This window comes from Natrix helvetica, assembly GCF_964273705.1.
Source record: "Natrix helvetica genome assembly, chromosome: 1".
Taxonomy (NCBI): Eukaryota; Metazoa; Chordata; class Lepidosauria; order Squamata; family Natricidae; genus Natrix; species Natrix helvetica.
In genome coordinates, this window is record NC_138548.1 from 841,561 (window position 1) to 858,606 (window position 17,046).

The following is a 17,046-nucleotide window of genomic DNA, read 5'->3' on the forward strand; positions in this document are numbered from 1 at the left end:
GAGGCTATTTGGGACCCTGACACGGGGTCCGAAGAAAGAGGGGGGGGAGGGGGGCACTTTAATGAGTGGGCGGAGATTCCAAAAGTACAAAAGAAGCCAGGCCCCCATAAAAGGTTGTGAAATGATTTTTAATGTTCCCGCTCAGATGGGTCTGTGTGTGTGTGTGTGTGTGTGTGAATCCCAGTGCTGCACAAGCAGGGCCCCCGGGGGGCCTTTTCCTGCCCCAAAATAGCTCACATTCTCAGCCGCCACCTGAGGAAGCGACACTCTCCACAACCAGGGGGTGCTCAGATGCAGATGGAGACGAGACTGGACAAGCCCGGGAGCAGCCAAACCCACTTTGGGGCATGTGGGGGGAATCCGACAGCCTTCCCAAACGTCCAGAGGTTGAGAAGAACAGAATTAGCAGAGCCTGAAAGGGACCCTGGAGGTCTTCTAGTCCAACCCTCTGCTGTTTGGACACCCCTACCCTACACCATTTCAGACAGAGGGCTGCCTCTCCAGTCCCTTCTTGAAAACCTCCAGGGACGGAGCACCTGAGACCTCTGGGGAGTCTCTTCTCCAAGGCACCTGGAGGGAGTAACCCCCACCCCCACCCCCACCCCCACCCCCACCCAGAAAGGGAGCTGGGATCCCACTGCATCCACGTGCTGGAAGGAGCCCAGCTCAGGGCCTGGTCTGAGGCACCCGTTTTGCTTGGAGACGCTCCTCGGAGGCTGAAGGGCTCCCGCTGGAGAGAGCCATGGGGCAAAGCGGCTGTGGAAGGACAGGCCCAAGGAGGCAGCCAGAGGCACCTGGGTACATTTTAAATATTAAACGTCTTTTAATTCCCCCTCCATAGCAGGCGGATTTCTGTTGACGGCCTGCAGGCCACGTGGCCTTTGTGTCTCGGTTCCTGCTAGGAGTCCCAGCTGGGCTGCCAGAGTTTTCCAGGTCCAAGGATTTTGCCGGAGGTTCCTGAGGGGGGTCAGGTGACGGAGTCCCTCGCTTGAGGGAGCAACTTCCTGCAAGGAAGGAATGTAAGAGGCGAGGCTTTAGGCTCCTTAGAGGGATTTTGCTTTCCTGGCTTGAAGAGAACATCCGAAGGAGGAGGAGGAGGAGGAGGAGGAAGCCGGCAGAGTGGGGAGGCCGGGCTCTGAACCCCCAAAGGGGCCTTTGCAAAAGGCAGCTGGACTTTCTTGGTTGTTTCCCCTGAAAAGTCTCCCTTCCCATCCAAGGCAAGTGGGCTTCCTTTCGTTTTCCTCGAAGACGTTTGGCTTCTCCTCCAAGAGGTTCCTTCAGTTCTGAACGAATGGCGGAAGAGGGAAGGGATTTGATGATTCCCCCCCCCCCCCACCATGCAGTCAGAGCAGAAGAAGCTTCTTGGATGAGAAATGCCTTCAAGGAAAACCAAAGGAAGTCCAGCTGCCTCTTGAAAAACAAGCCCCTTTGGGACAACCTGGATGACGGAGACAATCGTGACTTCGATGATGGAGAGTCTCCATAAACACATCTTGCCTCCTTCAGTTTCAGAGCTGAAGAAGCTTCTTGGATGAGAAGCCAAATGCTTGACCTGCAATAACTGAGGATCTCCATGGATGCCCCAAAAGCAGACTGTGGAGAGGGAAGCCATTATTTTCCCCCTCTGCCACCCTACAAAAGGAAAGAGCGAAAGTCAGCAAACCACCTGGGCTTCGCTTTCTGGAAGGCCACCCCGCGAAACAGCTGGGCTGATGCAGTCTAGGGCAAAGGGTCTCCAACCGGGGCAACTTTAAGACTTGTGGACTTCAACTCACAGATTCTTCAGCCAGCAAAGCTGGTCTAGGGCAGAGCTAGAACGCTGCCAAGTTCTCCCAATGCCCACCTCAAGAAAATACTGCTTTTAATGTCAATCTCTGTTTGTGGCACCTGCCTGTGAGGTCACGAGGGGTGAGCTGACCACATGTTAAGTAACAGCGTCGCAAAAGAGAACGTAAAGAAAAGTTGCTCAACCCCAAGCAATGCAAACCTCGCAATTTACAAAGGGGGTGGGGAGGAGGGGAAGCAGGTAGAGAAGGCAGAGAGAGGATACAACAGAATGGAGTACATATTGGAATATAGAGCAGAATAGAATATGGGAATGGAATAGAATAGAGGAACAGAAATAGAATAGAATAATGGAATGGAGTAGAATAGAGAAATAGAAAAATAGAAGTAGAATAGAATAATGGAATGAAATGGAATGGAATGCAAATAGAATAGAAATAGAATAATGGGCTGGACATGAATAGAATAATGGAATGGAATCAAATAGAAATAGAATAATGGAATGGAATAGAATAGAATAGAGAAATAGAAAAAGAATAGAATAATGGAATGGAATGGAGTAGAAATAGAATAGAATGGACTGGACTGGAATAGAATAGAATAATGGAATGGAATGGAATAGAAATAAAATAGAATAATGGAATGGAATAGAATAGAAATAGAATAGAATAACGAACTGGACTGGAATAGAATAGAATAATGGAATGGAATAGAATATGGGAATAGAATAGAACAGAGGAATAGAATTCTTTATTGGCCAAGTGTGATTGGACACACAAGGAATTTGTCTTTGGTGCAGATGCTCCCTGTGTGCATAAAAAGGCAAGATGCATTCGTCAGGAATCGTAAGCACTTAATGGGTTCTGTGTTGAAGCTTCCCAGGGACAGAAGTCCAGCTACGTCCATCCAATCAGATTTGGGGCTTACCTGGCTGGCCAGCCAATCTCAAGGGCGCTCGACTAGGATTAGCTGCTTAAAGGCTGCTTTGGGGCGCAGCCAGGCAAGGAGGGGCTTGGCTTTTCTAGAGGCCCACAGGGTGATGGCTGCCGCAGCCACGATGGTGATCAGGAGTGCTGGAAGAAAGGCAGAGAAGAGAGAGAACAAGTGAACATCAGAATCTGGCAGCCAAGCCTCCAGCCATCTTTCCTTTTGGGTCTTTGGCCTGCCATACTTTCTATTATTCTACTATGCATTTTCTATGGTGGGAAATGGAGGGGGGGGGGATTGTAAGGAGTTAGATGCTACGTAGCCATAACAACATTCTCTCTAGAAAGCCAAGGTCATCCTTTGTCTTTGCACTTCTGCACTTGACCGGAACTGGAGGGGTGGAACTGCCAGCATTGGCTTTTGGACCATGGGATGGGCTTGGGGGGGGGGGGGGGCAAGATCTTGAACTTTCAACTGGATGGGGGAAACCGGCAAGCCTTCAGATTCGGGTTTTCCCAGATGTGCCAACATGGCTCTCTTCATCAATTGGAACTCTGAGCAATCCTTTGCCTCGGACCCTGGTTTACTTTTGGAGGCTATTTGGGACCCTGACCCTGGCCTTGTTCCTGGAATAGGCCGCGGGAGGGAGATGCCCACCAACGTTGATCATTTTCATGGAGACCCCCAAAAGCAGGAATTTCCACGGTATTCTAGCACTTAACCGAACCAAAAATGGCTTTCACTGTCCTGTGTTTGATGCCACGTTGATGGAAATCGATTGGGTGATCCTTGACTGAATATTCATTTAGTGACCATTCAAAGACACAACGGCACTAAAAAAAGGGATCATTTTTCACACTTACGACTATTGCAATATCCCCGTCATCATGTGATCAAAATTCAGAAGCTTCTGAAGCAACTGACTCTTATTTATGACGGTGGCACTGTCCCGAGGCTACGTGACCTCCTTTTGTGACCTTCAGACGAGCGAAATAAACGGGGAAGCCATTGAACAATCGTGTTACTGACTGAACAATCCACTTAACAACGGTGGCAAGAAAGGTTGCTAAATGGGGCACAAAGCCGCCTCCTAATTGTCTTGCTTAGCAATGGCGATTTTGGGCTCAACTAACTGTACCCATGGATTCCGTGAGGCCGTTTCGGCCTTGCAAACCGGAAGAGTGGACCCGGCTGATTTCCCCTGCTAATTTCCCCAATTCTGCTGGGGGAGATCGCTTGGCCAGACTCACCGACAATGGCAGTGATTGTCAAAGGCTCCAAGGCTGCAGTTTCTGGGGGAGAACGGCTGCCTGGGGAAGAAAAAAACAGAAGTCAATATAATACACCCGGGGGGAAAAAGAAATGAAAACAGAATTTTTATTAATTAAAGTTTTTATTTTAAACACACATACAAAACAAAAACAGATTAAAACAACAAAGGAAGAAAAAGTCCCATCACACAGCATTGGTGTGTATATTCATCTCTTATGTTCGTGGTCCCCTTATTCTTTACTTATTTATATATACTATTCCATACTTATTTAGCTTTGACTATATCAGAACATCGTATTACCTATATTGTACTTTATGTACTATCATTTAACTACTATGTCTTAATTTATCTTACCTATATCTTAACTCTCTCGCCTAACACTTCTATTGCATTACATCAGTATTTTATGTTTCCCTATTTCTTGTTTCTGTCCTCTAATCATGTGTCCCATTTGTTCCAAGTTAGATAGTATTCTGATTCCTCCTTTCCTTGTATTTCTTTCGTCAATTTGTCCATCTTCGCACATTCTAGGATTTTTCTTATCACCTCATCTTCCTTTAGTACTACATTGTGAAAACAGAATTTTATTCCATAGGATGGGGGTTAAGGATGAATTGTTCAAAAAGCTGCAGAGAATGGCACAGAGACGCATTTAAGTGTTTTGAGTTCAGGACTTATGTTACTTTCTTTCTTTTCTTTTTCTTTCCTTCCTTTTTTCTCCTTCCTTCCTTCCTTCCTTCCTTCCGTACATCCATCCATCCATCATCCATCATCTATCTATCTATCTATCTATCTATCTATCTATCTATCTATCTATCTATCTATCATCTCCATATCTATCTATCTATCATCTATCTATCTATCTATCTATCTATCTATCTATCTATCTATCTATCTATCTATCATCTATCTATCTATCTATCTATCTATCTATCTATCTATCTATCTATCTATCTATCATCTACCTACCTACCTACCTACCTACCTACCTACCTACCTACCTACCTACCTACCTACCTACCTACCTATCACCTCTACCAAACTTTTATTCCTACAGCCTTTAACTGGGCCAAACAGTGAAGCAGTGGGTACCTCTATTTTCTGCAGAAATAATGAGCTCTTTGAAAGAAAGAGACAGAAAGAGCTTTGCAGAGGAATTTGGACAGAAGGACAGGGCAGTCCAGAGGGGTTGAAATACTGAGAAATGAAGACACGATCAAACTCAGAAAGTATTTTGCAGAGGGCAAAGTCCCGGCGGAAAACATAACGCAGGAAACAAAACAAACCAGAGCATCAGGATGCAAAAACACACCAACCACCCCCCCCCACTTGCTTCCTTGAGGTATCTCAGAAAACAGACACATCCTGGGAGGAACTCAAGATTGTTGCAGAAGTTATTTATGGGACTATTTGTGGGAGTCGGACCAGCCTGGGACAGTTTGCCCAAACCGGAATGGTTACGCAACTTGGGGAGGCGATAAATAAGTCAGATTCTCCATGGGAAGCCCCTTCCCCCTGGATTCGTTGTCTCAGGCAGACAAGACAAGCAGCTGCCCCCCCCCCCCCGAAAGGTCCTGGGGTGCCCCACTGGTGGGTTATGATCTGGAAACCTTTCGATTAGAGGTGTCCAACCTTGGCCGCTTTAAGACCTGTGGACTGCAACTCCCAGAATTCCCCAGCCAGCCATGGTGGGAGTTTCAGTCCTCTGGTCTTAAAGCGGCCAAGGTGGGATAGACCTGCCTTAGAAGTTAGTTCTGATTCATCAGAACATTTTGGCCAAGAGAGCCACGTCTGAGAGGAGGCGGCCAGTGCACTTTAAGCATCTCAAGGTAAGGCAGAGAGCTGGATTAAGTCCAGGGTGGGAAAAACCTCCAAAGGGATTTAATACCATTTAGTTTAATTAGGATTTAGTTTAATTTTCAAACATTTATGAAAAGGCAGAACTTTCTGGAGCTGCAGTTCCTTTTTAAATAAATAAAAAAAAGGAGTCAGAACAGGTGCTACCAGACTTCTCCTGTTTCTTAAATTCATTGGCTGCCCATCTCGTAACGAAATGAATTTGTCAATGTCTCGAGGTGTCCTGAAAACACTCCGGTATGGAATGTTTAGGTAAAGGCGGCATTTGGGAAAGCTCTGAGCAGGGCCCGTTTAAAGACGCACTGAAGTGGACATGTGAGAAACGGGAAAGACCCAGGCAAAACATGCTTGCCCGTCAGCACATATGTGGGGCAAGCGGCGTTTGGCACAGCAAGGGGGGGGGGGGGAATGAGACCAAGAAATGAAAGGGAATGCTGTCAAGTCCAATTTACACACACACACACACCGCTCTTGAGAGATGACAGACGTGGATTAAGAGTTAAAGGCATTAAGATTAGAGGGATACTGAATTAAACTTCCCAATTAATTAGAAGCAGCAGAAGACAACAGAAGTCACCCCAAAGAAAGGGGGAGGGGGAGAGCCAGGGTCAGAACATAAGGGGAGTGGGCTGAGGTGATTGACACCTCTGGGGTTCAGAGTGGCAAACTCCCCACTGTGGATCCCTTGGGTGACTCTGGCCCAGGCAGAACCGCTGAAAATTCAGGACCACCCCCACAGCAAAACACAGCAAGCTTTCGGTCTGAGCAATGACATTTAATTACCCCTCCCCCCCTTCCCCAGCATTCTCAAAATCAACCCGATGCAAAAGGTAAACAGATTTACAGAATGGAAGAACTGATCCCGAATCAGCAGCATGGAAGACAAGAATGAACAGAAAGAACTCAGATGCCCAAACGCTCTGTTTTCTTCTTTATTTCAGCAATATAACCGGAGGCGGGGGGGGGGGGGGGGACGCATCATTTTCTGTGCTGTTAACTCTTTAAAAAAAAGGGATTTGGTAACCTCTGCAAATTCCCCCACAATACCTTGAAATCTCAGAGTAATTCTAAATCTACCTTAGGCCCACCTTGGCATAACCTGTTTGGCAGCCTGGACCCTCGTCCAGCTTCCTCCAGGAAATGCCGGAGACGGCATCGTGCCCTTCCATGTGCCAAGGACACAACTCTGCCCGGCTCTAAGTTGAAAAGGGGGAAAGCACCGCAGGGGGTGGGATTCTCACGGGACCTTCTAAACTTCCTTAATCTCTCCAAATGAAGCGCAGGGTGGAAATATATGCAGGAACAACAGAGAAAACAACAGAGTCCCATCCTGCTAATTTCTTTCTGGTTAAAAGTAATGCAGAAAAAAATAGAGTTAAAAATACACCCAAGCCCCTCTCGTTCCCAGCCAGCTATACAAAGTATATTTCTAATCGAGAGATTTCTTTGCCCTGGTGGATTGGGAGTTATAAACAGGAGATCGTCACAAGTAGCACAGCGAAATACAGAAGATAACTGAACAGCAAGCCAAGTGCAGCCTTAGCAAGCAGGTGTCACGAGGGCAAAGGTAGCTCTTTCCGGATTGCCTACAAAATGAACTTGCAATTCAAAGAAAGACCGGCCAGCAGAAGTGCCATTTGGCACCCCAAAATCGGACCACAGCTCAGCCCACCTTTTGGGGTTATTTGTGGGGTCCTGGGAGTCTCTGGCAAATCCGTGCCGCAGCTCTCTTCGTCGGCTCCGTCTTCACAGTCCGGGTGGCCGTCGCACTTGAAAGACAGGGGGAAGCAGTCGGCCCCCGGGCGGCATCGGAACTCGTCGCTTTCGCAGTCCTCCTCCTTGGACGGCCCCCCCTGGGATGCGCAAAGGGACCCGGCCTCGTCTGAACCATCTGGGCAATCCTGGCGCTGGTCACAAAACTGCTCAAAGGGCAGGCAGGGCCCGCTGCTGTGGCCGCAACGACAAGTGCGATTCCTGCAGATGCTGCACCCGTTTGTGTCGTCTTGGCAGCCGGGCTGCCTCTCTTGGCCAAGGCACAGCGGCACCTGGCCCCCCTCTTGGCACTGGAAGCTCTCAAGAGGGCAGGAGGAGGAGGAGGAGAAGCCTGCAGGCAAAAAGGAAGAGAGAAAACAAAGGTGTCGACAGGAGAACGGTGGAGCCTGTAAAAATGCTTTGGCAGAAACACCCCATGAGTTCCTTAAGAAAAGCAGCTCCTGAGACTCTGACCTTGGATCCTTACGGGGGAAGTAATCATTAACTAACCACCATTTATTTTGGGGGGGTGAAATAAAACAATGTTTTGTGGACCAATCCAAATCACGGCCAGAGATTGTGAGTCTACCAGAGGCCGTAGGGCCGTGTTGATTAAGAGAACTCCCAGGCTGCCTTCTCCTGTGGGGATCCTGGGCCAACTCACAAGGACAAGTCTTCCTACTGGGCTAAGGTGGGGTTTTCCTAAAAGAAAGTCCTGGGCTGGATCCTGGATCCACCGGAGACATCAGTGGCACAGGGGGAGATCCCCCTGAGAAGGATCCACTTGCTTGGTTGCTAAGAGTCAGGAGCAAACTTGATGGCAATCAATAAATGCAAAACCCCAAGTTCTCTGAGAAACCCCTCAGACTGGGAAAGGCGGAATGGACCAGCATCAATGGGGAAGGGGTGAAAGTCCCCTCCTTGGAGACAATCTTTATTTTTTGGGGGGGGGGGCACACAATAAATGCTTGCAAAACTTTTGCTGCTCTATTTTAATCTCTAACTAGGTTCAGGTGCTAATTATCTTGCAATGGCTTAATTGCTCCCCACTGATGCTTTTGGGAGGGAAAAGCATCCTGGGTGGGTCTAAGCAAGAGGGGGGGGGCTTAAAAGATTTGGGGGCAGCCCTAGCCCCCTTTGGCCAAGGCCCAAAGGAGACCCCCTCCCAATCCAGGCCAAGAGTCCATCCTCATCTGCAGAAGGAAATGCAGAAGTATTAATTTTTACAGAATAACAGAGCTGGAAGGGACCTTAGAGGTCATCTAGTCCAACCCCCGCTGCTCAAGAGACCCCTAGGCCACTCCAGGCAAATGTCTGAAATGCAAAGGATGGGGGGGGGGGGGGGCAGGGGGAGACCTAAGCCTCCATGGGGAAGGCTGGATTGAGAGGGCCCTGGCTGTGGCTTATGGGCCTGGGAGTCCAACCTTCCTGAGAGAGGAGGAAGGCACTGAAATAAACCAATGAAAAGAGCGTGAGGAGCCAAACCAAGGAGTCTTTGCATGAGAAGAGGACATAACTAGTCCCAGGCCGGGAGCGAGACAGGCAAATATTGCATAAATGCACCTGCAAAGAGAAGCTGGGGTTGTGTGGGGGTGGTGGATAATTCTACATCTCTCCACCCCCCCACGCCCCCTTTAGCATTTCATTTACGCCTTTCAGGCTGCTGCAAAAATTTTGCATTTCCGAGATTTTTTTTGGGGGGGGGTCTTTTAACTCGAGGAAGGCTCGCCTTCCCCCCTTGGGAAGGTAGGCCCGGTCGCCTTAGCAACAGAGCAACGGCGTCACCTCTGACCTTGGAAAAAGGGCGGGAGGGGGCGAGTGAGGGGACATCGGCACACGTGCGGTCCGGGGGGCGTGGAAAGCGAGCCCAGAGGAGGTGTGGCGGGGCGAGTCGACAGGACAGCCAATGGCCGCCTGCTGGGCGGGGCCTGAGGTGGCGGTCGACCAATCGGCGGCCGCGGGACGTGTTTGGGGGCATGAATGAACCCGCCGCGTGGAGAATGTCCTCTCCTCCTCCTCCCCCCTCCTCCCCCCCCTCCGCTCACCGGCCTCCCAATTCAGCAGCAAGAGGAGAAGAAGGCGCGTCATGGCTCCGCGGCCGCCGCCTGCCCGACTGAACGCCCGGCGAGCATGAAACCCGCCGAAAAAGAGCACGCCTGCGCAAAGGCGAAGAAAGTGCTGGGGGGGAGGAGTCACGCCTCCGAGTCGCGCATGCGTAGGAATAGAAGGCGAGGCTCGGCAGGAGGGGAGGACGAAGCGGGCAGCCAGCCAGAAGGCGCGTGCGCAGTTTCCCGGGGGAAAATCCACAGCACACGCAAGGCTGGGCAGAAGCCTTCAAACTGGGCCGCTTTAAGACTGAAGTCCGCAAGTCTTAAAAGTGGCCAAGATTGGGGAGCCCTGGTCTAGGGGGCTGCCAGTTGCAAATTGGGGCAGAATCTGGAGACCATGTGTGGGGAGGGGGCTCCAGCTGCTGCCCCCATCTCTTGGCTCAGCCGATTCCTGAGACTTGCTGGGGTTGGGTGGCAAAGAGCCAAGAAAAGCCCCCTGTTTCAGGAGCAGTCTACCCACAAAGACTATTCAGCTTGCTACCGAAAAGAGGACGGCGCCCGGCAGCCGCCTTTCCAAGCGGCCTGAGAAGAGCTTTTGCCCGGGAACGGAGGTTGTTGGGCCGGAAAAGGCGCTCCCAGATGCCTCCCGACGCTTGGCTGCCTTAGCAGTGGGGGTGGGTTCTCTTCCTGGGTTGGGGCCCTTGGGGGCACGTGAGAAGTCTCCTCTGCAATAAAGCAAAGGCTCAGCTGGAGGAAGGGTTCACCTGATGGATTTGGGGTGCCAGGAATTGGGCCGCTTGTTCTTGTCCACCCCAGCCCTGCACCCGTCCCATATTTTGGTGCATCTGCGGAATGGTTTTGAGAAAGACATTTTGGGAGAATCTATTAACTATGATCCATCCATCATCTCTATTAAAACTATGATCTATCTATTATCTACCTTATCTGTCTGTCTACTATTTATATCCTTCATCTCTTTTCTCCCTCTATCTCTACATCCATCCATCCATCCATCCATCCATCTATATCTATCATCTCCATATCTGTCTGTCTGTCTGTCTGTCTATCTATCATCTATCTATCTATCTATCTATCTATCTATCTATCTATCTATCTATCTATCTATCTATCTATCTATCATCTATCTATCTCTATCATCTATCTATCTATCTATCTATCTATCTATCTATCTATCTATCTATCTATCTATCATCTCCATATCTGTCTCTTATCTATCCATCAACTCCCTCCATATCTTATCTATCAATCCATCCATCTATATACAGTATATCACGTCTGTCTATCCATCTATCCATTATCTATCTTATCTTTCTCTATTATCTACCTACCTATCTTGTATCTCTCTCTCTCTTGAAAGTTGTCCAGGTAGTCCTCAATTTAGAACAGTTCATTTAGTGACCAAAGTTCAAAGTTACAACGGCAATGAAAAGTGACCAATAGCTGTTTTTCACAGCCATGGCAGCATCCCTGTGGTCATGTGATAAAAATTCAGACGCTTGGCGACCGGCTCGTGTTTATGACCGTTGTCGTGTCCCGGGGTCACGTGATCCCCTTCTGCGACCTGCTGACAAGCAATTGACGGGGAAGCCAGATTCACTTAACGTGTTACTAACTTAACAACTGCACTGATTCACTTAACAACGGTGGCAAGTAAGGTTGTAAAATGGGGCAAAGTTCCCTTGGCAAATATCTCACTGAGCGAGACAGATCCTGGGCCAATTGTGGTCGTAAGCCAAGGACTCCCTGTAACCTGTTTCCATTCTGTTTTATGCTTGTATTCATGGGAATGGGGAGGCCTCTCCCAGCCAGAGTCAGGCTGGGGAAGGAATTGAATAAACAAATCCACTCTTAGCCAATATCTCCTGCCTTCATTTATTCCGGCTGTTATGCGAGTTAACAATTCCAGCCTCTGTTCCTCAAATTCTATTTTCCCAGCCCAACAAGGCCCCTCAACATCACGTACAACAGCAGTGTCACATTATGGGTGGCGTTTATTGAATGAGCCCAGGAGGAGAGGAAAACGTCCTTCTGAGGTGCTGCTCCTCCTCGTCCTCCTGGCAAGTCCCCAGACCGGCTGCCCCACAGCAACCCTGCCTTGGGGGCCTCGGGGCCATCTCACAAATAGGGCTCGTCCTTGGACAGTTCCCACTTCCGAGGGGGCATGCCAGGGGTCACAGGCAGCTTCTCCGTCCTTGTGACAGAAGAGTCCGAGCTGTGGGTCAGAAACGGGAGAGTTAAAGGCTGCAGGAACACCTTCCCCAAGCTGTAAACCCGGATTAAAAAGAGGCACTTCGGCCTAGTGGTTAAGGCACTGGGTGAGAAACCTGGTGAGTTCTAGTCCCACTGGGCCAACACCAGGTGACAGTGAGTTCTAGTCCCGCCTTAAGTATAGTAGCTGGCCGTGTGATGTGGCCAATCACTAGGAGACTGTGAGTTCTAGTCCTGCCTTAGGCATGAAAGCCAGCTGGGTGACTTTTCACCGATTGCCAGGAGACTGTGAGTTCTAGTCCCGCTTTAGGCATGAAAAGCCAACCAAAATTACTATGTAGGGAAGATGAGCAGTGCAGAAATTTAATAAATTTAATAAATAAGAGTGGTTGGGCCAATCCTTCAGAACTGAGGAGAAACTTCCTGACAGTTAGAACAAATAATCAGTGGAACAGAAATTGCCTCCATATGTTGTGAATGCCCCAACACTGGAATTCTTTAAGAAGATGTTGGATAGCTATTTGTCTGAAACGGTATAGGGTTTCCTGCCTAGGCAGGGGGTTGGACTAGAAGACCTCCAAGGTCCCTTCCAACACTGCTATTGTATTGTATTGTATTGTATTCATCCTCAGCCCAACCCATCTCACGAGGTGCTGGTTGTGGGGAAAACCAGGGGAAGGAAGGAGGAGTAGATATGCCTTGTCACCTTGAGTTATTTATAAAAATAATAAAGGGGGGGGGGTATGAAATAAAGTATAAGCAAGGTGGCCCCCTTAAGAGGAAGCCTCCTGTTCACACCTCCGGGGGAGGGGTCTGTTGCCCCCCCACCTTTCCCATCTCCCAGCAGCTCGGCAGGGCGAGAAAAAGGCAGGGAAGGCACGTTGCAGACCCCCCCCCCCCCGTTATTAAAGACTGGTGGGGTCCAGGAAGGGAGCCTTCTCTGCCCCAGTTGCCCTGGGGAATATTCCCCCCCTATCCCCAGGTGCCCCCTCCCCCACTCTCCTGGCCTCCTGTAGAGGCTTAAAACCTGGCTCTGCCCCCCCCCCCCCGAAAGCCTTCCCTTCACCTTTCAGCTAATTTTCAACCATGTTCTTAATCACCCTCGCCTCTTCTTCTTACATTTTAACTTTTATATACGTTATCTTTTAATTATTTTATGGCACACCATAAGGAAGAAGGGCGGCGGTTCCCAACCGCGATAAATAAAGTAAATAAAAAGGCCACCAAAAGCCCCCCCCCCCCCGTCTCTCCCAGCTTCCTAGAAAAGAAACTCGCTGGGGAAAATCGGGGGGGGGGGAGGCCTTTAAATGCCCCCCCCCCCCCCCCCCGCATGTTTCCATTGCAAGAGGTGTTGGCTTTGAGCATCCTGTGTAAAAACACTAAAATAGCCTTAAAAGAGCTTTGGAGGCTCAGCCAGTGGGGTCCTTGTTCAGAAGCCAGAAATGGCCACGACAAACAAGGATCCGTTTAGCTGGGCTCCACCCGGCGCTTCTTCCCTAGGAAGGAACTTTCCAGAAGGGAGGCTCTTCTGCGCTCTTGAAGGCTGCCGGGATCTCTGCAGGTATCACTGAAGGGTTCCTACCTTCCCGCTTCCGCTCCGGGAGCCAACTTCTTCTGAGCTGACATGAGGACAATGGGCGGAAAGGCCTCCCTGCGTCCGTCTCTCGTGCAGTAGTAGTTGTCGGCTAGCTTGTGGCTGGGTCCCACGGGGAGGCTGGGAGGCGGCTGGGTCCTACCAAGTGGGAAGCGGAAGGAGACAATCAAAGTGTGGAGGGTCAACGTGAAAAACCCACCAAAACAAGAGGCCCTTGAAGGGATGCCTGGCTTGACCCGGCCGGAAGCAAGAGGCCGCATCCTCTCTTCAAAGGGGGGGGGGTGTTGGGAGTGCACGCATCCTTTTCCAGGGGTCACAAGAGGGACTTCCAAGGTGGGGTCTTGGAAGGACTCAGACCCTGCACCCACTAAAGCGCCTAGTGTTTGAAGCAGGCAGGGAGCTCCCCGATTAAAAGGAAGAAATTAAAATTCATTTTAAGGTATGCCGATGAGTGCACATTCAAAGTGACAATAAAGTTATTCTTCCATTCCATTCCACTGCACTCTACATTCTGAATTCTATTCTATTCTGTTGCTGTCAGGAGATGCCGTCCGTCCTAACTGGGCATCGATGGAGATTCCCAGCCATGCAGGTCATGGTTCTCCTAAAGGTGTTTTTCCAAGGTCAAGGAGAGAGGCAGCCTAGGACTAAGAAGAAACTTCCTGACAGTGAGAACAATCAATCAGTGGAACAGAAGTTGCCTCCAGAAGTTGTGAATGCCCCAACACTGGAAGTCTTTAAGAAGATGTTGGATAGCCATTTGTCTGAAACGGTATAGGGCTTCCTGCCTAGGCAGGGGGTTGGACTAGAAGACCTCCAAGGTCCCTTCCATCTATTCTATTCCTTAATCTCTTCTACTCTATTCCTTATTCTATTCCTTTTTCTATTCTATTCTATTCCTTTTTCTATTCCTTGTTATATTCTATTCCTTATTCTATTCTATTCTATTTTTTATTCTATTCTATTCCTTTTTCTATTCTATTCCTTGTTCTATTTCTTGTTCTGTTCTATTCCTTATTCTCTTCTACTCTATTCCTTATTCTATTCCTTTTTCTATTCTATTCTATTCCTTGCTATATTCTATTCCCTATTCTATTTCTATTCCTTTTTCTATTCTATTCCTTGTTCTATTCCTTTTTCTGTTCTATTCCTTTTTCTATTCTACTCTATTCTGTTCTCTGCACTTTTTCTGGAGTCTTAAGGTTATCTAAGGTTCCAATTGTGTAAATGATTTTGGGCAACAGGCGCCAGAAGTATAAATGGTTTAAATCAGGACATTCTTTCTCCAGTAGCACCGTAAGCAACCCACAGACTTTGCAGATGCTTTTAAACTCTCCCTTGTGGAGGTTTGAGCCGTCTTTTTCTAACCTCCTGCCCAGAATTACCTCTTGGAGATCTCTGTGTAGCGCAGTTGCAGTGTCGCCTGGACATCTCGCTGTTTTGAGAAAGAGAAAGAGAGAGAGAGAGAATGAGTGAGAGAAGCTATTCATCTTAAGTGCAGTATCTCAAGTGCAAAAAAACCCTCCAACCATCTGCTGATACACCTCTGTAACTGTCTGGTTTGGCACAGAAACCGCACAGGACAGGCTTCAACGGACAGTTAGGACTGCAGGGGGGGGGGCAGTTGCAATCAGCCTGCCTTCCATTAAGGACCTGTATATTGTGCAGGTCAGAAGGAGGGCTGTGAAAATATCTACAGACCCCTCACATCCTGGGGACAAACTCTTTTAAATTCTCCGCTCTGGATGCCGCTGTAGGGCACTGAATGCCAAAACATGTGTGTGCAGTGAGAGCTTCTGCGCCAGAGGTGGGCTGCCAATTTTTCTACTTGCACGCACATGTGCAGAAACACCCGGGTAGGTGGGCAGAGCCTCCTGCTGCCACTACTACTGGTTTGCTCAATCCAGACCGACGTCTGTTCTGCACCAGAGAGGAACTCCTCGTGCCTCCAATCCCCCTTGGCCAGTGAAGAACGTCCTGTTCTATTCTATATCGGAGCCTCTGCGCTCCCTGGTGACAATTCAAAAACACAACGTCCACTCAAGGGTCAGAATAAACACAGGCACCCTCTCAACTGAGAGCTGCTGAATAAGAATGCAGGCCGTCCTTGAATTACAACAGTTCACTTAGTGACCGTTCAAAGTTACAACGGCACTGGGGAAAAAAGTGACTCATGACCGTTTTTCACAGTTATGACCTTTGCAGCCGCTTGGCAACCGCTTCACATTTATGACGGTCACAGGGTCCCAGAGTCGCGTGATCCACTTTTACGACCTTCCGATGGGCAAAGCCAATGGGGAAGCCAGATTCATTTAACAACCGTGCGGCTAATCTATCCACTGCAGTGATTCCCTTAACAACCGAGGAAAGAAAGGATGTAAAATGGACCTCAATTGCGGTCGTATATCGAGGACTTCCTGAAGTTTGGTGTATAGCATGATTAATCCTCTGTCGTTCACTCTGGACAGAGAGATGGAAGAGGCATGTAAATTTGACAATTAATAATCCTGCTCCCAGTCCAGGAAAATCAGTAAAACCACTAAAATTGGGGGTAGAAAGATCAAAAATAGGAGGCAGAGGGGCTATTCCGTCCTTCCTTCTGGAACAGACCTTAAAAGACATAAAGCGGCTCCTGGCACCTTTCGCCCAAACGCCTACTTCTCATCACGCATCCCACCATTTAGAAATGTCTATCAGAACTGAAGAAGCTTCTTGGAGGAGAAGTGAAACGTCTTCAAAGAAAAACCAGAAAGTCCAGTTGCCTTTTCTTGAAAAGAAAAGAAAAAAGCCCCTTTGGGACCATTTAGAAACATTTAAATGGAATTAATAGTCACATCTGGCTTTCTACACCTGAGTTCCTCTAACTTTAAGACTGTGCACTTCAACTCCCAGAATCCCCCAGCCAGCAAGCCCCGGAGTTTGTGGAAGCCGTCAGGATGCAAATCTTGCAAATAAATATCCCAAACCCCAAATTTCGAACATTTTTGAGTATAACAGAATAACAGAGTTGGAAGGGACCCTGGGGTCATCTAGTCCAACCCCCATGTTTCTTCAAAGGCAGCCATTTTTAAGGTAGGTGGACTTCAACTCCCAGAATCCCTCATCTAGCCACTCTCCGAGAATGGCCAAAGCTGTCTTGAGGAATTCTAGAAGTCTAAAAGGGGCCACGGCTTTATTGGACCAGCCAGAAGGCCTTTGACGGCCGAAAACTACAGACCCCAGAAGCCCTCGCGCGGGGAAAGGGGCGCGGCTAAGGCGCGAGGCCCCGCCCCGCGGTCCAGGGTCGTTGGGGAGACGCCCGGCAGGGCCAGGCAAGCGTTCGTCGGACCTTCCGAGGAGGTGGAATTGGGAGATCCGGCCGGCGCGCCTGCTCGCCCTTACCCCGGCCAGAAAGTTGCGGATAAGGCGGATGATGCCGGTGGCCGACGCCATCTTGGCTTCAAGGTTGCGCGCTGCGCGTAGCACGCAGGTGACGTCAGCCCCCCCGATGGGCGGGGCTAGGTGGCACACCGGGGAGAAGGGCGGAAGAGCCTCGCGCGGTGCATGCTGGGAGGAGTGGAAAGAGAACAATAAAAGAGAAG

At 49.2% G+C, this 17,046-nt stretch overlaps 2 protein-coding genes across 2 annotated transcripts; both read right to left on the bottom strand.

Annotated features, from left to right (window-relative positions):
* Positions 1–145: 145 nt before the first annotated feature.
* On the bottom strand, positions 146–9,774 carry CD320 (CD320 molecule). Its single transcript, XM_081938438.1, has 5 exons — positions 9,640–9,774; positions 7,515–7,946; positions 3,963–4,022; positions 2,713–2,858; positions 146–1,004 (listed from the first exon to the last, which is right to left on the bottom strand). Exons 1-4 carry the CDS (start codon positions 9,680–9,682, stop codon positions 2,731–2,733), a joined length of 663 nt encoding a protein of 220 aa, XP_081794564.1. The 5' UTR covers positions 9,683–9,774; the 3' UTR covers positions 146–1,004; positions 2,713–2,730.
* Positions 9,775–11,634: 1,860 nt separating this feature from the next.
* NDUFA7 (NADH:ubiquinone oxidoreductase subunit A7) lies at positions 11,635–16,970 on the bottom strand. The gene is made up of 4 exons (XM_081935590.1): positions 16,847–16,970; positions 14,851–14,900; positions 13,454–13,603; positions 11,635–11,875 (listed from the first exon to the last, which is right to left on the bottom strand). The coding sequence occupies exons 1-4, from the start codon at positions 16,895–16,897 to the stop codon at positions 11,779–11,781; spliced, it is 348 nt and encodes a 115-aa protein (XP_081791716.1). The 5' UTR covers positions 16,898–16,970; the 3' UTR covers positions 11,635–11,778.
* Between the last annotated feature and the right edge of the window lie 76 nt (positions 16,971–17,046).

Coding starts and splice junctions, on each gene's coding strand:
- CD320 (XM_081938438.1), bottom strand. CDS start 9,682: ATGACGCGCCTTCTTCTCCTCTTGCTGCTGAATTGGGAGGCCG. Junction 7,947..9,639: donor GCTGCTGAATTGGGAGGCCG/GTGAGCGGAGGG, acceptor TTTTGCCTGCAG/GCTTCTCCTCCTCCTCCTCC. Junction 2,859..3,962: donor GACAATCACTGCCATTGTCG/GTGAGTCTGGCC, acceptor CCTTTCTTCCAG/CACTCCTGATCACCATCGTG.
- NDUFA7 (XM_081935590.1), bottom strand. CDS start 16,897: ATGGCGTCGGCCACCGGCATCATCCGCCTTATCCGCAACTTTCTGGCC. Junction 14,901..16,846: donor TCCGCAACTTTCTGGCCGGG/GTAAGGGCGAGC, acceptor TTCTCAAAACAG/CGAGATGTCCAGGCGACACT. Junction 11,876..13,453: donor CCCGGAGCGGAAGCGGGAAG/GTAGGAACCCTT, acceptor TCTGACCCACAG/CTCGGACTCTTCTGTCACAA.